The sequence below is a fragment of the Culicoides brevitarsis genome, chromosome 1 (assembly GCF_036172545.1).
Source record: "Culicoides brevitarsis isolate CSIRO-B50_1 chromosome 1, AGI_CSIRO_Cbre_v1, whole genome shotgun sequence".
In the NCBI taxonomy this organism is placed as follows: Eukaryota; Metazoa; Arthropoda; class Insecta; order Diptera; family Ceratopogonidae; genus Culicoides; species Culicoides brevitarsis.
The window spans coordinates 15,548,363-15,569,782 of record NC_087085.1 but is presented as its reverse complement, the minus strand read 5'-3'; the positions used below and the strand labels follow the sequence as shown (position 1 = coordinate 15,569,782).

General features: G+C 28.7%; 2 protein-coding genes across 2 annotated transcripts in view; one reads left to right on the top strand and one right to left on the bottom strand.

Moving 5' to 3' along the window:
* The first annotated feature begins 396 nt into the window (after nt 1-396).
* Nucleotides 397-2,712, top strand: LOC134827876 (uncharacterized). Its single transcript, XM_063840739.1, has 3 exons — nt 397-585; nt 649-1,677; nt 1,731-2,712. Exons 1-3 carry the CDS (start codon nt 496-498, stop codon nt 2,535-2,537), a joined length of 1,926 nt encoding a protein of 641 aa, XP_063696809.1. The 5' UTR covers nt 397-495; the 3' UTR covers nt 2,538-2,712.
* A 6,210-nt stretch (nt 2,713-8,922) lies between these two features.
* LOC134827704 (cell adhesion molecule Dscam1) overlaps nt 8,923-21,420 on the bottom strand; it is a 52,392-nt gene continuing 39,894 nt past the window's right edge. The window contains exons 10-25 of the mRNA XM_063840469.1: nt 19,248-19,367; nt 17,947-19,185; nt 17,264-17,419; nt 16,236-17,202; nt 15,607-15,773; nt 13,743-13,910; nt 13,490-13,690; nt 13,214-13,387; nt 12,819-12,953; nt 11,836-12,023; nt 11,648-11,758; nt 11,323-11,491; nt 11,112-11,267; nt 10,231-10,300; nt 9,648-9,735; nt 8,923-8,934 (exon numbers count right to left, since the gene is read on the bottom strand). Of these exons, the coding sequence (XP_063696539.1) occupies nt 9,651-9,735; nt 10,231-10,300; nt 11,112-11,267; nt 11,323-11,491; nt 11,648-11,758; nt 11,836-12,023; nt 12,819-12,953; nt 13,214-13,387; nt 13,490-13,690; nt 13,743-13,910; nt 15,607-15,773; nt 16,236-17,202; nt 17,264-17,419; nt 17,947-19,185; nt 19,248-19,367 (4,106 nt within the window). The 3' untranslated portion in view covers nt 8,923-8,934; nt 9,648-9,650. The remainder of the gene's footprint in view (nt 8,935-9,647; nt 9,736-10,230; nt 10,301-11,111; nt 11,268-11,322; nt 11,492-11,647; nt 11,759-11,835; nt 12,024-12,818; nt 12,954-13,213; nt 13,388-13,489; nt 13,691-13,742; nt 13,911-15,606; nt 15,774-16,235; nt 17,203-17,263; nt 17,420-17,946; nt 19,186-19,247; nt 19,368-21,420) is intronic.

Below are 21,420 nucleotides of genomic sequence, written 5' to 3'. Positions count from 1 at the left end.
ACAAAATTTTTTAAAATATTTTAAATTTTTAAGAATTTTTGTATTGAAAATCGTATTTTAACATAAATTTTCTTCGTTAAAATTTTTTGCAAAAAAATTATTTTTCAAAAATTTTTGACAGTTTTTTTTACGAAATTTTTTTGTTTAAATTTTGAACTTGAAATACTATAAGACAAATTTTAAAATCAAAAATTAGATCTAATTTAACTAAAATATTGATTTATCACAAAAAACTGTTAAAATTTTGTCATTTTATATGAAACAGTATTTCAATTTAAGAATTAAAAATTTTTAAAAGATAAGTCGATAAACCGAAAAAAAAATTTGATTTTTGTATCGGCCTTTTTTTAAAATTAAATTTTTAGGCTCCGGATATTCAACTGCACTTCATTTTTCCTAATTTCTGTGACCGACTCTCGTCAGGAGCAATTTTAATCGTCGTTTTTCCATTTAATTTTTGTGTATTTTTACCATCTTTTCACAAAATCGACGAAAATGAAGCGTGGATATTCCGAAATTCATGAAGATTCGTCAAAACGAGTCAAATTCATGCACAACAAAACGATTGACGACTTGCCGGTTGAGGTTAGCATCATTTTTGTTGTTCCCCGAAATTTTTTTTTACCCCGGAAATTGTTTTTTACATAGATTTTGATGCTCATCTTTGAGAAATTGTCATCCACAGAAAGAAGGAACCTGATGTGTGTTCGACAGTACTATATGGCCATCGTGAATGAACATTTTTCGCGAGATAATTGTTTGATTCTTACGAAAAAATTGGATTATTCTCAAGATGGCGAGCTATATTCGACGTTCCAAAGACGTGAAAACTTTGAAAACGTTCATCGCACCTTTCCGTACCTCGTGATCAAGTCATTCCCCTCGAAATTCAGTGATTTTGTCAAGATGACACGCTTTATCGATCTGGTAGCCACGGAAATCCAAAGTCTGAAGATCATCCATATGCCGCTGCTGGATATTGTGACGCCGAGTAACTTTTACAACGAATTATTCTACTTGAAAATGGAAAATCTCGCAGAGCTGGAAGTTTCTGACCCGAATTTGCTGGGAAATTTATCGTTTCCCGACTCCTTGGAACGCATCGACATCCAAAATTTGATTTACGACGTCAAACTTATTTACAAAATTCGAGCACTGAACATTTCCACGCTGAAATCAAAGTCAATTAAGCTGTTCAAGAACTCGTACAACTCCATGGATCACTTTATGGATCCCGATATGAAAGAGGCGCTAAACGAGATCTTCACAAAAACAACTTCCGTCATCGTTGAGAGCAATTTCAACTACTGCGGCGAAGAGAAAATATCCTTTAACGACGTTACTTGCTTCAGATTCGAGAGTGGCGCTCGATTTTTATGTGCTTCTGATTTCATGCGCTTCACAAAATTAGAAACTTTGCACATTTGCATACACGAATCGTCGAATCCGATGCCCTTGATCGCGAATGGCCAGTTTTGCGGAATCAAAAATCTGGATCTATATGCCATCAATGCGCCTCCAGTTGATCAATTTGAGAAAATATTTTTCTCTTTTCCTGATTGCGAGACACTAACGATCGACGGATTCAAGTTGCAAAGTTCGCATTTCGCTTTAATTTGCAAAAATATGCCAAAATTGAAGAATTTGATTTTGTTGAATGGCAGTTCGATGAATTTAGTAAGATTTTTTTTTCAAGATTTTGAAATATTTTAATTTTTTTCTCGTTTTAGATATCAGTGAATGCTTTAGTATCGCAAAATGACGCATCACTCAAAGACTTGAAACATTTGGAAAAAGTAATAATCGAAACTTGTGAATTGGTGAATGCTGTTGAAGAGCTACGTTGGCCTGAATTACCAAATTTGCATACTCTAAGCCTTTCTGGATGGTGTTTCCAGCAATTTAATGAGGAATTGTACGAATCAATGGCACGAAATTCGCCAAAAATTAACCATTTGAAGATCAATACGGAAGGCGGTGCTTGTCTCAACTCCTGTTTTGTGCCTTTGATCAACACTTGTCCTTTAATTTCGTTAATTTTACCGGGCGAAGGTGACGAATACTCAGAAGACTTTGAAAAAAATGGTTTATTATTATCAAATATCGCTAAACACTGCAAACAATTAGAATTTTTGTCAGTTAATGACTCAAAAGGACTGTTAATGGGTCAAGAAATTTTACTTTTCAACGCAATTCCGTCACTGAAAACCATAAAAAGTGTCATCGCTTACGAAGATTTCCCCGATACAATCCGAGTTTTCACGCGCGAGGACTTATTCAACCTCAAAGAATATTTAAAGATTAATTTGCACAAATATAAAGATATATTTGATACCATTGAATATGTGATGAGTAACATAATACCATTTAACGACGTTATGAATATGCTAGATGAATACGCCGAACAACTTAACCATCGAATTGAAAATCTGGAACATCTCGATAACGTACGAAAATTATTTATAGTCGGAGTTAAATTTCTCCAAATGGACAACGTTGATTTATGTCGTATTGCATACGCAGTTACTCAAACTTAAATTTGAGATTATTATTAATTAATTATATTATTTACTTGAATTTATGATTCAAAGATACTTTCCTTAAACTTAATTAAGCATTTTGTGCCAAAAATTGCAAACAAAATTGTATTAATTGATTTAATCAAACATTATATTGCTAAACTTTACGAAAATAAAATATATTTAAATAAAATTTAAAAATAAATAAAATAAAATTATATTAAAAAAAAATCATTTTTATCAAAAATCACCATGGGGATATAGAAATTTTATATAGATTTTGAAATACTTTTGCATACTAAATGACTTAAGAAATCAAGATTTTCTAGCTTTTTAGCGATATTTAAGCTGTTTTTCAACAAGCTTGACATTTTGCACTATTTACGAGGTTATTAAGAGGTTATTTCGATTAAGAAATCAAGAATTATTTTTTTACAAAAAATAACGATCAAAAACTGTGTCAAAGCCATTTTTGTCAAATCTTGCTCCAAATGGATAAAAATTTATCAGAGGGCTCTAATTTATCATTTTTAATCATTTTATAACTCAAAACTGGCAAAAAATTGAAACTGAAAAAAAAAATTTCTTTGACATAGTTTTGTTTTGAAAACCAAATCAAGAGCAAAACCAAATCAAAAACTGTGTCAAAAACTGTGTCAAAGCCATTTTTGTCAAATCTTGCTCCAAATGGATAAAAATTTGTCAAAGGGCTCTAATTTATCATTTTTAATCATTTTATAACTCAAAACTACCAAAAATTGAAACTGAAAAAAATTTTTTTCTTCGACATAGTTTTGTTTTGAAAACTAAATCAAGAGCAAAACTAAATCAAAAAACTATGTCAAAAACTGTGTCAAAGCAATAAAAATTTGTCAATTTTCTAATTTATCAAATTTTTATAACTCAAAACTGGCAAAAAATAGAAACTGAAAAAAAAATTTTTCTTTGACATAGTTTTGTTTTGAAAACCAAATCAAGAGTAAAACTAAATCAAAAACTGTGTCAAAGCAATTTTTGACAAATCTTGCTCAAAATGGATAAAAATTTGTCAGAGGGCTCTAATTTATCATTTTTAATCATTTTATAACTCAAAACTGGCAAAAAATTGAAACTGTAAAAAATTTTTTTCTTTGACATAGTTTTGTTTTAAAAACCAAATCAAGAGCAAAACTAAATCAAAAACTGTGTCAAAAACTGTGTCAAAGCAATTTTTGACAAATCTTGCTCAAATTTATCAAATTTTATAACTCAAAACTGGCAAAAAATTGAAACTGAAAAAAAATTTTTCCTTTGACATAGTTTTGTTTTGAAAACTAAATCAAAAACTGTGTCAAAGTCATTTTTGACAAATCTTGCTCCAAATGGATAAAAATTTGTCAGAGGGCTTTAATTTATCATTTTATAACTCAAAACTGCCAAAAAATTGAAACTGAAAAAAAATTTTTTCTTTGACATAGTTTTGTTTTGAAAACCAAATCAAGAGCAAAACCAAATCAAAAACTGTGTCAAAAACTGTGTCAAAGCCATTTTTGTCAAATCTTGCTCCAAATGGATAAAAATTTGTCAAAGGGCTCTAATTTATCATTTTTAATCATTTTATAACTCAAAACTGGCAAAAAATTGAAACTGAAAAAAATTTTTTTCTTTGACATAGTTTTGTTTTGAAAACCAAATCAAGAGCAAAACTAAATCAAAAACTGTGTCAAAAACTGTGTCAAAGCCATTTTTGTCAAATCTTGCTCCAAATGGATAAAAATTTGTCAGAGGGCTCTAATTTATCATTTTTAATCATTTTACAACTCAAAACTGCTAAAAAATTGAAACTGAAAAAAAAATTCTTTGACATAGTTTTGTTTTGAAAACTAAATCAAGAGCAAAACTAAATCAAAAACTGTGTCAAAGACATTTTTGTCAAATCTTGCTCAAAATGGATAAAAATTTGTCAGAGGGCTCTAATTTATCATTTTTAATCATTTTATAACTCAAAACTGCAAAAAATTGAAACTGAAAAAATTTTTTTTCTTTGACACAGTTTTGTTTTGAAAACCAAATCAAGAGCAAAACTAAATCAAAAACTGTGTCAAAAACTGTGTCAAAGCTATTTTTGTCAAATCTTGTTCCAAATGTATAAAAATTTGTCTGAGGGCTCTAATTTATCATTTTTAATCATTTTATAACTCAAAACTGCTAAAAAATTGAAACAAAACTAAATCAAGAGCAAAACCAAATTTTTTTCCAAAAAAAAATTTTGAATTTTCCAAATGTATAAAAATTTGTCTGAGGGCTCTAATTTATCATTTTTAATCATTTTAAAACTCAAAACTGCCAAAAAATTGAAACTGAAAAAAAAATTTCAAGAGCAAAACTAAATCAAAAACTGTGTCAAAGCCATTTTGAAAAAAAAAATAATTTAAAAAACAACAAATTTACAAAACTTACCTTTTTTAATTTTTTCTTTTAATTTCCATTCCAGGAAGTAAAAACAATATAATTTTGTTTTTTTTTTGGGATTTTTATTTCACAAATGCAACTTTATTATTCCATTCATGACATTTTTTTAGTAGTAATTTTATATTTATGTGGTGTATTTAATGATATATAATCATAATAATATTTACTGTTTATAGGTATAATAATTTTATATTATAAAGCGAGCAAATACATCTACAAATACGTTTTAACTATTTTTTTTCATCATTACATATTTTTTAGTTATTTATTTTTTATGACGTGAATATTTTTTTCAAACATTTTTATTGTAATTATTATTTATTTTTTTGAATAACATTTTACTTTTGGTTAGTTAGAATGATTGAGAGATTATTGTTGGGTTATTTTTTTTTTATCTATTTCATTAATTTTGATTCTAATAGTCTTATAGTGACACATCGCATATTATCATGATTTTCATTCCACTTGATTAAAATATATATATTTTTTTGTATACTATTTCATAATAATTATTACTTTTTATTTTTAATTATTAATAGACGGCAATAGATTTTAAATGATGATAGAAAAAAATTAAATTTTTACAAAAAAGGAAGAACTTAAAATTTATTCAATGCGTTAAAAGCATAAAGATGGAAGCAATTACTGAAAATTATAATCACAACGTTGTTTCTGGTATTTTTTTATATGACTTTATAATATATAATTAATTAAAAATTTACAAATTCGGTATTTAAATGAATAATTAATAATTAAAAAAACCTTAATCCTTAAAAATATTTTATAATGTAATTTATAAGTTAGACAGCTAAAGCATAATTTTATATTTTATTAATAATAATTAAGAAAATGCAAGTGATGACAGTGATAATTAATTATTACGCGAGTTACACAAAAATGTAATAATAAAAATTAATTGTATCAAAAATGTTATACAGCTCAATTATACATATTTATTACTTATGAGATAATAAATTACAATTATTTTGATCTTAAAAGGTAACAAGAAGACGGAAATTAAAAAATAAAATATTGGAGTAATTTTTTTTATCATATTCATGTTTGAGTATTAAGCTATTTTATTTATTTTTGCGTTTTCCAGTGTTTTGTGATTATCATAAATATTTTTTTTAACTATTTGACATGAAAAGTTCTTTATTTTGTGATGACAAAAATTGTGTGGGATACATTTTTTTTATTAAAATTGTGATGTGAGAAGATGATGATGAAAGGTGAAAATATTTGGTTGAAAATTTAATGGTATAAGTTTTTTTTTGTTAAGTTTAATTCGTATGTTTTATAATATTAATTATTTTTTAGCATTTGGATAGTATTTGTGTATGGCTGCGTTACACAAATTTTAGACGAAATTAGAGAAAGAATCTAATCTACGAAAAAAATAAATTAACAGAGATACAGAATGGGAAGCTTTTAGAAAAATGTGCTTTTTTTCATCAAGGAGCATTGTCAGTATTTTTCAGTCTAATAACATATCTTTGGCTTTTGAATGTTTTTTTTTCATGATGTTTCGTGTTTGTCCTTTTGTTTTGTATCAAAAAATATTTTTATGTTGAGAGAGCTCGTTTTTGCTCTTTTTTAAGTGCTACAATTTCTATTGTTGAGCAATGTTACTGAATTTTTTGCTAGTTATTCAACCATCGAAAAATTCAGAATTGAATTTGGTCAATGACTTCGGAAGAAATTATTTGGGATCATAAGAAACTTTTGAGTTTTTATACAAAAAAGACATGTATGTTGTGTGAAACCCACAATTATTCTCTCTCTGTACTACTGGAAGCTAATTCAATCTAATATAAATAGCAAATAATATTTTTTCATCGTTTTGTATTTTTTTTTTACGAAAAATTATATTTTAATGATCTACTTTTTTTCATTTTTTTAACACTATAATAAATTTTAATCTTTCAATAAAGCAACAAAGCTAGGACTCAAATTATTTTTTGCTTTCTATAGTTTGCTTATAATATTTCTTTTTCAACCACTACATCAATTTATTTTATATTGTTTTGTTTTGAGTAACTTTAGTGTATTTTCCATAATTTTTTTCTTTAATTTATTTATTTTTTTCCTTTCATATCCTAACAGTATGCTAACGGAACTCAATCAAACACAAAATATATCTAACGATGTAGAAAAGAGGTCTTTACAAAAAGTCTTCCAAACACTATCCAATTATCCACTGCTTTTCATTTTTTTTTTTTTTAATATATTTTTCTAGTATTTATTATTATTTTTTATAATTAATGCTCGCATATCTAAAGAATAAATTTGATTTTCTCTTGGCTATATTTTATTATTTTTTTTTTGTTTCATCTTATTTCTAGATTATTATTATTGGATATAATTTTGAAAATTACATTCGTTTACAGTGAACATCAATATCATCAATGTTTGAATTTTTAAATATTTTAAATTTCGAAAATATTTTTTTTCAACTTTTAAAAAGGTATATCTTTAACATTGCATAATTTTTATTTATTTATGTTAAATATTTGTTGTAAAATGCATAAAATTAATTTTTTAATTTAAAAAAAATGATATGAAAGTTGCTACTGCAATTACGAATTAAATCACAACTAAAAGTTACATTGTTTGATTAAAAAAGTGCAAAAAAAAATTAAAATAAATCTTAAAAATATAATTTATAATTGTAAATAGTTAAAACCCTTGGTAAATATTTCTGTTTCAGTCAGCAAATTTTTTACCCTTTTTTTAATTATTTTTTTTTTCTTTTTAAAATCACAGCAATAAATGATAAAATGATATTTAAACCAAAATGAGGTTCTTGAAGATTCCTAATTTTTTTTTTAAGAATTAAAATTAAATTCAAACAACCTTAAAAACTAAAAGCACAACAATTTATACCTTTTTCTGACACAATTGATAACATTTGTGCGTTCTATCACTCTCTTGTTAGTGTGTTGCAAATTATTTAATTTATCGTTTAGATCCAATTGTTCCTTCCGTATATTTTTTTAATTAAAAAAAAATTAATTAATTCATCACTGGTAATTTTTCTGTGAAATTTTTTGACTAGTTTAAGTTTTAGGAGATTATTTTATTTATTACATTTATTTTTTTATCTATTTGATGTCTACATAAATATAACGAATAAGAAGCACACTGATATTCACACCAATTTATCTCTTTATTATTTTTTTTAAACAATTCAAAGGGAACTATTTTTTTCGAAAAAAAAAATAAAAAAGCACCCTAAATCGAAAAAGAGTAAATATATGGCGCCCACTACATGCACAACCTTTTTTAAGTTATAAGTGTAAAACATCGTCGATTTTTTTTAATTATTTTCTTTTTTTTTTCATTAAAAAAAGGGAAGTTCTCTATATATTTTGTGTTCCATAAAAAACAATTTTGATTTTTTTTTTCTTCCAAAAATTTTTCGTGTAAGTCTTGTTTTTATTAGAATTATATTTGTTTTGGTGTTGTTTTCTTTTCTCCTATACCGGTTGTCTATTTATTATTATTTTTTTTTATTCGGAATAAAAGCTTGTGATGTTTGCGTGATAATTTTAAAAGCATTTGATTGTGATTCATCGCGTTGGTTCAAAATGTGTAACAATTCGATCACTGGCCTTTTTGATTTTTTTTTATGTTTTTAAGTCCTCCAGGGACTTGGAGTTTACGAATTCACATTTTTATGGCGATTTTTTGCGCATTGTGAGTGGTTGGGGCTTTTCGCTAGAGAACAATTGGATCATAAATGGAAATATTAATATTATATATGTAATAAGTTGTGGTATCAAATATTTTGTTTTGTAATTTTTTTTATGAAAAAGACAAAATTTGTTTACCACTAAAACTAATTTCTTACATATTTTATAAAAAAATTTATACAGAACATTTTTTTTTGCATTTATGGTGGTAAGAAATGTTTGCAAATGTAATTTTAATAATCATACACACACATGTTCGTTTAGTTTATCTAAATTTTTTACGTCTTTTCCTTACGACTTTTTTTTTCATCTAAATATATATGTTGATAATAAAAAACTTATTTTCCTATAAAAAATTTATTTAGAGCTATTTTACTCAAAAAAGTTGTGTAGCAACGTTATTGTTTTTTTTTTATTAGAGATGATGATGCCACTTTTTTTAGTGGTTTAGGTCTTTTTAGAAATTTTTTAGTATGACTTCGTGTCTTACTTGCATTTTCTTTTACATCACCGTTTTATTTAAAAATTATCATTTTTCTTTCTTTGCTATTATTAGTTATGTATGTTCGATAATGAATATATTTTTTTGAGTAATTATTCATATTGCATATTTTTATAATAATATTTATTTAATTTTTTTTTGAAAATCGCCTACGAAATTCCTGTATATTGGCACTAAATATACCATTAAATATTTTTTTATAATAAAAATTATTAGCTTCGTGTATTTTTTTTTTTTTGTTTAAGTTGTTTTGGTAGAATATGCATATATTTTAAATTGTGTATATTATGTTGTAGTTTTTTTTTATTAGTAGAGTAAGATGGCAAAAATTTATTTATTTTTTTGAATATATTTTAGTTAGTTTGTCTTAAGATAAAACTTAATTCAATTTTATGTGATTTTTTGCTTAACATTCCATGTTAAATGCGATTTTTTGCTGCACAATTATTCAGAGATTCGGTTGTTGGTTGTGCTACTTACAAATTACACTGCCATAGTATCGTAGGCTGTGAGTCCTGTGGTGGGGGCGCCGGTTTGTTGTTGGGCGTACTTGGGGCCGACTTCGTTTCTATATGAAATTTTTATTGTGAAAAAAATTTTGTGTTATGAAAAAATAAATATTTTTATAAAAAATAAATCAAAAAAATTAAAATAAAAATTTACATGCACATTTTTTCAGCATTTATCATGCAGTTAGTTACAATTTAATTAAAATTTTTGTTAGTAATTTTTTGTATCGTTTTAAAATTCATTATCGCGCCAATTCTAACAATAAAAAATAATTATTTCGGCGGAATAACTTACTTCTCTCTGCTCGAGTCGATTTTTAAAGTGATTTTTTGTGTTAAAAAATAAGCAGAATTTATAATTTTAATTTTAGTAAATATTATTTTGTTAAAAAATTGTCAAAAAATTTAAATTATTAATTTTTTTTAGTAAAACCCACAACCAAATTCCCATAAAAATGTGAAATATTTACAAAAAATGTTATTAATTAGTGAAAATTTTGCATCTATTGGCACAAAAGTGACATTTTGTTAATCACACTTCTAAATTTCATTACCTTTCTAACAATTTTCTGACTTCTTCAGTATGAACTTTGTCATTTTGATTTGTACGTGGCGATCGTACAGCTGTGAAAAATAAATTAATTTAACGGAATGCAATCAATAACTTGGATGAAAATAAATAATTAAACTATTTCGGGAGATGATTTGAATGATATTTGATCGTGCATGTGTTACACGATGATCCAAGATTATTTTGTTACTAACATTATTTTTTTTTCGATTTTTTATATTTTTTTTTAAATGGAAGCAGATGAATGAACTTTAAAAAGCGATTTCGATAAATCAATAAAATATTTTTTTTTAAATGAATTTTGAAAATTTTTTGGTCGCGAATGACATGCAATGAAGTTTTATTGCTAATGACACAGAAAAAAAAATCTAAAAAATATTGAATGTTTTGTTATTAATTGTTAAAACATAAAATTTTATAAAAAAAAACACACATAAACATGCAAAATATATAAAAAATGATGATTATGGTGAGCATTTTCGGTTGACGTTGGATGAGGATGAATCAATTTCATGAGAAAATAAACGGTTCATAACGAACGACTTGACAAAAATTAAGAATCACGTGAGGAAAACTAATGAGTTGAGTGATGAGAGACGTAAAATGGGTAAAAATTGTGAAACAATCATAAAAACTGTTGCGAGAAATAATATTTCATTGGAAAAATGTTTCGGATGAGACGTTCTCTAATACGGATCAAGGCAGTTTTGATGATCTCAACTCACCCTCAGTATCGTCTATAACGAGGTAAAGACAAGAAAAGTAAGGGAGAAGACGGATTTTAGTCAATTTGGAACATGATTCTTGTAGCTCGGTAATTTTGAAGTACAATAAGAAGCATGAAAGACGAGAAAATTCACTTACCGCCATAATTTCCTCGAGGTCCATTATCTCTATCACATTCGGCTTCGGAAATTTCGTTGCTTTCTTTGGAATCATTGAATGATGAACTAGCGTCGTGGTTTCTTGGCGGGGGTGGGGGAGGTTCAGGAGAACCATTTTGCAAATTACGAGCAGATCCTAAAAAAAATCACGATTAAAATGGAAATTTATTGAAAAATTCAAAAAATCTTACCTTGGTTAAGATTACCAATAGAGCCTCGTGAGCCATAGTGATCGTATGGTCGTCCATAAGATCCTCCATATTGCGATTGGTATTGATCTTCCTCAGCGCAGTTGGCTGGATCGTCATATTCGGGTCCGCCGTACATTGAGCCTCCTCCATTAACGCGAGTGTAGCGACGCTAATGATAAAAAATAATTTTTTTTAGAAATTTTGTTAAAAAATTAAGGAAATTGTATTAAAAGAGTTCGATAAAAAAAAACTTTTCGAACACTTTTTTACGTTCCAAAAAAAAATCTTATTTAAAAATTAAAAATAAAATAATAAAAGAAGTTACATATTGATCCTCTTCAGCGCAGTTTGCTGGATCATCGTATTCCGGTGCCGGTTGGTAGATAGAGCTTTGTCCTCCTTGGCTATTCTTGCGTGCATATCGGTTTCCGCGGGGCTGCTCGATTAACTGAATTATAGATTTCTTTTTTTTATGGGGGGCGCTGTGCACTTTTGTGCACAAAGGATACTTACCATTGATTGAGAGCCGGAGCGAGAATGAACGTGTCCCGGCATTGGCATGCTTCCGTTGGGGCCCATTGTGCCCATGTTACCGTTTTGATGGGGGAACGTTTGGAAGTTCATGGCTTTTGTGGGATCCATTTCTTCGCGGAAGCCGAGCAAATGGAAAGTGGCATAAGGACAGATTTCATCTTCCATGCCTGAGTGAAAAAAAAGTAAGAAAAAAATAATTTTTTAAAGAATTTATTCAATCAACGTATGAAGAAACTTGCTGTTAGTCAAAATTTTTATTAGTTACGTGTTAGTTTGGTGCATCAAACGTCATTTTATTATGTTTGAACATTACAAAAGCAACAGGAAAGTGATTTTACATAAAAGTTTTTATTAATTACTTGCTACGTTGATCACTAACCTTCAATTTTTTAACTAGAGGTGTTATTGCCACACTTTAATATCCTTATTTTACGAGTTATTTGTTAGTTTTAATATTAATTTTATATAAAAATACCATGCAATATAATTAAAAACTAAAAATTATTTAAAAAATCAAAAAAAACAAATCTAATGAAAATTAAGGGAAATTTAAAATATAAAATAAAAGTAATTTTAATTTTTTTTTTAATTTTATATTAAAATTATTATTTTTTTTAATAAAACAATAATTTATAATTTTTTTATTAAATTTTATTTAAATTTTATTAAATTGTATTTTTAATTAAATAAAAATTAAAAATAATTTTAATAATTAAAAAAAATCCTTCAGATATTTTAAGAGTTGATAAATTTTTAAAATAAATAATTTCTTTTTTAAATTAATTTTTTAAATATATTTTTGACTAAAAAAAATAATTAAATAAATTTTAAAATTACTTTTCTCTAATTTTATTAAATTTCCCGCAATTTCTTAGTAAAAATTTAAAAATTCTACAAAAAAATAATCAAAACGAAAATCCATGCAACTAAAAATCTACCAAAAAAAAAACGACAAAAAATACCTGGCTGATGAGGATGGAAACATTCTTTGGCTCCGTAATCCTTGAAACGCTTTGGAACTGGCGGGGCATCGCGTAATTCTTCATAAATTGGTTTTCTTGGGTCCCATGTCGAGTTCGCAGATCTCATACTGCGACCTTTTTTTACACATATTTAATTTTTTTTTCACATAAAAAATTATAATTTTGTGTAGGGTAGGTAGGTACATAGAATAAAATTTTTAAAATAAATCAAAATAATTTTACGAAAAAAAAATACTAATTGCTTGCATTAATAAATAGAGAATTGAAGCATGCATCTAATTCTATTAGGAATTGAAACCTTAACCTTAGTAGCGGTTTTTGTGACGTTTAATTGCAATTAATCGCAGTTAATTTTTTTTCAGAGCGACACTTACTTATGACAGTTCCTCGTTTGATGCGATCACACGTGTTGTAGTTCGAGCCAGGTACGGGAGGAAGTTTGCGATTTGGTGGTGCAATATATCCAAGTTCATCGCGTAAATCGGGACGACGTTTGTCGATAGTTGTCGCGCCTGGGCCTCCCATTGATTGATTATAAACGACGTCGTCTACGAAAAAAATCATTAAAAGTTAGTTTTAAAGGTTTAAAAGAAGATGAGACTTCTGAAAGAGAAATTTCGAAATGGATTAGTAGCGCCAGTGTAACCTACAGTAGACATCTTTGGGTCCGTTTCGCATGTCGTCGCCGCGTCTTCGTGTAAATGCCACGCAAATGACGAGAATGCCGACCGTCACGACAATAATTGTCGCAATTAGCGGCACCATCACGTTGAGATCGAGCCATTCGGGTATCCAGGGCATGTAGCCACGCATGCCCGGCTGATGAATTTCAATCGCTGGCGCAATTGTACCTAGTCAAAGTGGCGAAGAGGATGGAATTTGGTTAACATTTGTCATATATACCTTTCATATTGTTGCCTTTGCTACGCAGTACACAGATGACAATAATGAAGATTATAATTACAAGGACAGCTACTACGGTGGGTACCAACAGATTCAAGTTAGACAGAATCAAACGAATAGTGTCCTCAGCGGTTAAATCGGGAATACTAAGTGAGGGTGCAATGGTCCCTGAAACAACCAATCGAGAAAAAAATGTTTGTTTGCACTAACTATTTACAGGTCCCTTTTCATATTTTTTTATTAAATTATTCACAATATTTTAACTTTTACTTTAATTAATCAGTTTGAAAATTAATAGAAAAAAATTAATTAATGGTTGAAAAAAATTGAATGGGATGCCAAACAAAAAAGGGAACTAGTTGAAACATAAAAACTTCATAAATATGATTGTGAGTATTTAGTTTGGTTTTACATTAAAAATATATTTATTTAAATTTTTTTTTAAAGAAACAAGAAATATTTAAATTTAAGTTTTATCATTCATATTAGCAACAACTAACAGTTATATTTTGTATTTATAGGTGATGTAGCAATATAATGATAAACGAATTAAAATAAAATCAAAAATTTTCATCAAATTTAATCAAATTTAACTAATTCAACATTCATCGGTGGTTATAAAAAAAAATATCGCGAACATTCAGCCAGGTGAGTCAAAATTAGGCAGCGTCGCACGAAAAATGTTTTCAAATTTTTTTCGCATCGTATTGAAGTATGTGTGAAGTATATGATGATGATAGATGATGGAAAAATTAAGAAAAATTGAACAGATAAAACTCAAATATAATTTAATTAATTTAAGGCCCAATAAATTTCCTTCAGGTGTTTTAACATAGAAATTTATACTTTTCTTTAAAATAAATTAATTAATTTTCTAAACATATATTTTTAAAAATTTTCTCGAATTTTATATATTTTTTTTTACACAAACAAAAAATAATAGGTTGTTTCAGAGACATTCTAACAACGGAAGTATACAGATTTCGGAAGACAATTAAGGATTTTTTTTCACTCTTTGACATCATTTTGTGTACTGTTTAATTTTAATTTGTAAAAAGTATGAGGAGGAAGTTGACATTTTTTATTTATTTTTTTTTAATAAAAAATGTTAACTTCCGAATGTACAAAAAATGTATGATAAAGCAAATTAAAACAAAAAGTGAAGCAAAATAATAGGAGAAAAAATCAAACAAACCACAAAAACCTAACACACTTTTTTTTTGGTTTAAAAGAAAAAAAAATTTTTAGGAAAAACAAAGAAAGATAGAGAAAAAATTTTATAAGGGAAGGTTTCTCATCAAAAAAAGATGAAAAATCTTCAGTGATTGAAAGGATAAAAAAATGTGTTTTGTATGAAAAGTGTGACAAAAGGTGACTTTGAGTGAGAATTTTGGGGAGAAAACATTAAAGGTGCTGACAAAATGTATTAAATTTTTCATTTTTAATTTTTTAAATATTTTTTCAAGTATGGAACTGAAAATTTTAATACATTTAATGAAAAATATGGCACACGAGAAAACTTCTATCAACTATCAGTATCTATTTCTATGTAAATAACACCAAGAAAACATTCTAGTTCTATCAAAAAACTGTCTATTCTAAAGAAAAAACTCAAAATCAACCAAAATTTCATAATAAAAAAGAAAAAAAAAACTTGTGTCGTCGTATTGTACATGTGTGATTGTGCGTTTCATGGTAATGAAATCAGCAAAGGCAGTCAAATTTTTTCATTGAACATTTCTTTTTTTGTGTGTATTGAGTGTGAATCAAAAGCAAACAAAAGAAAAATTGTGTGCGTGTGTTCAATGTTCAAAAATTTGTTCATTTTTTCAAACTTTTTAACAACATGCAAAAAAGTACTTACCACCGGTTGCAGTTAATGTAGCAAATTCGTATTCAGCTACTGTGAAACCTGCACTGTTGTGAGCAGTGACACGTAGATTGTACCATGTTGCGGGTTCGAGATCAAGTACGACGAAATTGCCGCCTGGCTTGACGTTGTTGGAGATTTGGTTCCATTCGGTTTGTTCCCTGAAATTAAATTAATTTAAATTATTGAATTGAAAATTAATTTATAATTTGAAATAAATAAATTTTTTTCGTTTTAATAAAATTATATTATATAATAAATTATATTATATTATATTAAATTATATATTAAAATTTTAATTAAAATCAATTAAATTAAATTATTTTTTAAAATAAATAATTAATTTTTTTTAATTTATTTTATATTTATTTATTTTTTTTAATTTTTTGTTTAAATATTTTAATTAATTTTTTAATTAAAATAATAAATTAAATCAAAAATTTATTAAATTATTTATTAAATTAAAATGAAATTAAATTAAATTATTTTTTAAAATTAAATTTTTTAAATTAAATATTTAAATTAATTTTTTAAAATTATTTATTTGTTAAAATTATTTTTTTCTTAAATTAATTTTTGAATTATTTTAGGTAATGACAAAAAAAAAAAAAAAAAAATCTTACTTTCGTTTGTGTTCAACGACGAAATGTGACATACGACAACCTCCATCTTTCCATGAGGGCAAATGAAGAGTAATAGAATTCGATGAAACCTCAATGAATCGCGTTTTGTCTGGCAAAATTGGTTTGGATCCCTTTGTGCGTGTATTCAAAATGTCCGAAGGCTCGCCGGCGCCAATGGAATTATAAGCAGTCGAGTACACTTGATACCGTGATCCGCAATACAAATTATCGACAGTATATTTGGGGGCATCTAACGCAACATCAATCGTTTCCCATTCTCCAAATTCAGGCTTGTAATGCAACGTGTATCCATGTAACGGAGCCATATCTCCATCATGCGGTTTCAATTTCAACGTTAACGCATCCGTCGTGGTCGAAGTCAATGTCAAGATGGGCGATTGTGGCGGCGCCAAAACAATCAATTTGTGCGTTATTGAATCCTTGGCAATGGAATTTTCGGCAGTGCAAGTATATTCTCCGCTATCCTGTCGAATGACATTCTTGATGTACAACGACCCTTCGGGCAACTGACGAATTCGATCTGATGGCACAAATTCTGATCCGCGAATCTTCCACGTGATATCGGGCGTTGGGACACCAACAGCTTGACACTCGAGCTTGACATCTTCCTTAAACGTGGCAGTTATGGTTTCGTCGAACGATGCAATTTTGGCAGGTACTTTTTCGCTGGGCATCGCAACAATGCTCTTCGATGATTGTCCTTCGCCAATTATTGTGCTGGCAGTTACCCAGAATTCGTAGGGTTGATCTTTGTCGAGGGCAGCGGCTTCGTAACTCATTTGGTAGGCAGGAACTTTGTGACTCTTGGTTTCGCCATCTTTGGTACTCTTGACGTAGACCGTGTATTGGAGGATGATACCGTTCGGGTTGGCAGGTTGACGCCATGACACGAGAATCGCTCCGCCGGACATTGCAAGGGCTTTTACGGCAGTTGGGGCTTCAGGAACTGTTGAAAGAAGAAAAATTGGTTTTAAAAAGTTTTTTCATAAGATTTGTAGAAAAATTACCATCTTGTTCGGTTTGACAGTGAATAGGAGCAGATCGAACACCATCGCCTCCCGAAGTTTGTGCGAGAACTTGCATTGTGTAGTTTGTGTATTTCTTCAAACCATGCAAAACTGTGTCACTTGAAGCGGTTTTCTTGTAATCCTTGTTCTTATCGTCTGTGAAATAATTTTAAAATTAATATTTTATCAATTTACCTTTTTAAATTAAAAAGTTTTTAATTTCATAGACTTCTAAAAGATATCGAGCATTGTAAAATTTTTTTTTAAAATTATTTTCACTTGATTTTTTTAAAATACTAAATATGGAAAACAATAAAATCAAAACAATACAATTTTTTAAAATAAATAAAAAAATCTAAATATTTTTTGTTTAACAAAAATTTCAAAATTTATTTAATTTTAGAAAAAATTTAAAATTTGAACTTAAAAGTTTTCCTAAAATGAAAAAATTTAAAAAAATCCATTTCAAAAAATATTAAACGTTTTGAAATTAATTTCAAAAAATATTTCAAATATTTTTTTTTTTTTTATTTTTCCCCCTGAAAAAATCAGTCAAAAATTTAATAATTTACCACAATTAATTTACCAAAAATCAAGAAAATTTAAAATTTTGAATTGAATTTCACCAAAAAATTCAATAATTTATAAATTTTTACAATTTTTGTCATTTTAGAGGAACTTACCATGCCATAATTCGCTTGGAGCATAAACAACTTTGTATCCCTTGATAACGCCATTTGCTGATTCCAATGGAGGACTGACCCATGAGACACGAATCGTTTGCGAAGTCAATGTTGTGCAACTTGTGTCACTTGGAGGTTGATCTGGCGTGCCTTCCGCTGTATATTGTCGTTCTTCATCACTGACAGGTCCTGCGCCAATCTTATTGTATGCCTGAATAACAACCGAATATTGCGTGTAAGTCTTGAGATTCGTGATTTCCAAGCTGTGTTCCTTATTTTCGCCATCTTGTTGGAAACTGACAGTCTCGTAAATGAACGAAGAGTTACTTGAGCTGAGTTTGTGTCCGACATAGTATCCTTGGAGTTCGCCATTCCAGTCATTTTTCAATGGAGGCTTCCATGTAACGAGCAACGCTGTCTGATTCATCGGTTCAATCTTGATATTTTGTGGTTTGCCAGAGGGAGCTTCTTCCGCCGTGATAATTGTAACAACTTCAGACGAATCTGAGACGCCAATTTCGTTTTCAGCGACGATGCGGATGTTGTAAGTCGTTGCGGGGCTCAATTTCTGTACTTGTGCTTCGTTTGTGTGACCTGGTACGATAACGCGATCAATATCGGTGTCCCAGCTGCCTCTCATGCGCTTAAATTCAATCAAATAACGCTTAATTGGTGAATTTCCGTCATAGGGTTTCGCCCAACTGAGTGAGATAGTTCTGCCAGATTTGTCCAAGACCTTCAAGGCATACGGCATTTCGGGAACTTCTTGAATTATCATGTTGATACTTGTGTCATCGCTGCCAAAAGCGTTCGTAGCCATGCAAGTAAACAACGCAGAGTCAGCACGTTCCGTACGTTTGATGGATAAGCTCGACATGACGCCATCTTGCAAGATTTCTTCACGAATTGTGTAACGATTGTCCGATTTGGGGTCCAAACGAATGTTATTCATGTTCCACAAGATGCCGATTGGCTTTTCGCCCTTTGCTTCGCATTGTAAGACCGCAGGTTCACCACGTCGGGCAGTTTGGTTGCGTAATTTCTCCGAAAATTCTGGCGGAGCTTGAACACTAATCAAGATAACGGCACTCAATCCAGATCCGATACCGTTAATGGCTTCGCACAAATAGTATCCTTCATTGGTTTTTTGAATGTTTTCGATTAACAAGGCGCCTCCATCATCAACGCGAATTGTCGTTTCATTTTGACGCAAATCCTTGTATTCCCCAGGTGTGTCGCCTTTGAAAAATTGAATTGTTTAAGATTTTTTTTTCATAAAAATCAAGAAAAATGGTACTTACCAACAGCTTTCTTCCATGTAATTTGTGGTTTGGGGAATCCATCGGCTTTGCATTCAACTTTGGAGTTTGAACCTTGAGCAAAGGCTTTGTCAGTGGGTTCAAGAATCCATCTTGGGGGTACTGTAGTTCAACAAAAGTTGAAGAAAAGAGAAAAAATCACGTTAGAATACGATTCAAGGGTCTTTTAATTTTTTTTGTGGCTGTAACCGTCTTGAATTAGCAAAAAATGAGAATTTTTGGATATAAAAACTTAAATGGAGACAGAACATTGTATAAAAATATGTTCCATTAAAGTTTTTTTCAAAGAATCATGCAGCTTCAAAAGTAACAAAATGAATAATTTTATTTAATTTTAAAATTTTTATCAAAAAAATCTCATTTTGTTACCAAAATTTCTCATTTTCTGTCCAAAAATGCATAAATTCAATTAAATAATTTTAATTTTTAGCTTGAAAATTTTTAATTTTAATGAAATTTTTCAAAAATTCTTAACAAATTTTATAATTTATGCATTTTTATCACTAAAAAACTTGCTCATTTGACTAAAATTAATATTTTCGCATAAAACAGGCGTGTTAAAGTCACACAAAAAGCAATCAAATGAGCAAATCCTTTAAAAAACGGTTCAAGAATCAAACGGAGGCAATTATATTTCAAATCACTTCCGTTTATCCTTTCAGCCTTAAAATTATTCAAATCATAAAAAACCAAAAAATTCTAATCCAAAACCATAAATAAAAGGATGTTAGTAAGGGAGGTGACAAATTAATAAATAAACAACTAAAAAATAACCTCTTGAGTTAAAAATTGTTAGTAAAACGTTAAACATGCAAAAAAGAACATTTTACTATCAATTTTATTAATTCAATTGTTAATACACATATTTTTATATACATTCAGTACTTGCTATAATATGGTACAGTGCAGTGTTTTTTTTTTGTTTAATTAAAGACAGCATTAAAATTTGTGCAAATCGTTATTTAATAAATATTATTTGTGCAAAAAATTATTAAAAATCGTCACTTTCTTTAGTCGTCGTTTTTTCAAAATTTATAGCAAATACCTTTTTAATATCTGTATCAATTCTAAAAATCTACTTGAAAATAAACCAACAAATGATAGATCTACGAAAAACAAATAAAAGAAAAATACGGGATTTTGAGGATTGGGAAATTTCGCTGCACCGTTTGATTTTTTTTCTTGGAACTTTTGAAATTTTTGAAAAAAGTCGTTCGGTGATACCAGATTTTTTTTTTTTTGAGAGAAATGCTGCGAAGACACCTTTTTTAGATTTTAATCGGAAAAAATTAAATGAAAATAAAAAGAAATTAACAAAAAATGAAAGATTGGGATCAAACACACCCTTCACAATCAATTCTGAGCTAGAAGTCTCTTTTCCGCCTTTATTTGTGGCTGTGCAATGATACGTTCCAACGTTATCTGCCTCAACGGCATCGATAGTCAACGTGCTCGAACGACGCGTTCCATCGATTTTGATATTGTCCAACACACTAATCGACTCATTATTGAAACCCCACTCAAATCTGATTGGCATGTCGCCGTTCGCGGAACAAATGAACTGAACAAAGTCATCCACGTAGAAAGGATTGGCAGCTGATGCCACGAGGGAGACTTTTGGTGCAACTATTCGAAAAAAAATTAAGGAAGGGTAAGGAATTTTTTTATTAAAATTAACATTTATGAAAAATTAAAAGAATCAAAAACGTCAAATTTTTCCTTTAATGAACCTTTAACAATGAGAGTCGACGATAAATTAGTAGCTCCGGCACGATTGGAGGCAACGCAAGTATAAATTCCAGCATCTTCACCATTTACTGACTCAATGCTCAAAATACTGCTACGTTTCGTAAATTCAATTTTTACATTTTCAGAACCGAAAATCGTTTCGTTGTTATGGAGCCACGTGAAAGAAATGGGAAAATCGCCATGCAACACGGAACAGTAAATTTGGAAAAACTCATCCATGAACAATGGTTCACTCAAGTCGGGAAGAGGCGATAATTTAGGAGGAACTGAAATCCGAAAAAATTAATTCCAATTAAAAAAACTTTTTTTTTTCATAAAAAATCACGAAAAAAACGATCGCAGCGAAATTTCTCCGGGGGAAAAGTCAAACTTGGAAGATCACTCTCAAAAAAATTACCCTTAATTA

Bases quoted from the DNA above. Each gene is read 5' to 3' on its own strand.
- LOC134827876 (XM_063840739.1), top strand. From the start codon at position 496: ATGAAGCGTGGATATTCCGAAATTCATGAAGATTCGTCAAAACGAGTC. The intron at 586-648 runs GTTAGCATCATT...TTTTTTACATAG, and splicing joins TTGACGACTTGCCGGTTGAG to ATTTTGATGCTCATCTTTGA. The intron at 1,678-1,730 runs GTAAGATTTTTT...TTCTCGTTTTAG, and splicing joins ATGGCAGTTCGATGAATTTA to ATATCAGTGAATGCTTTAGT.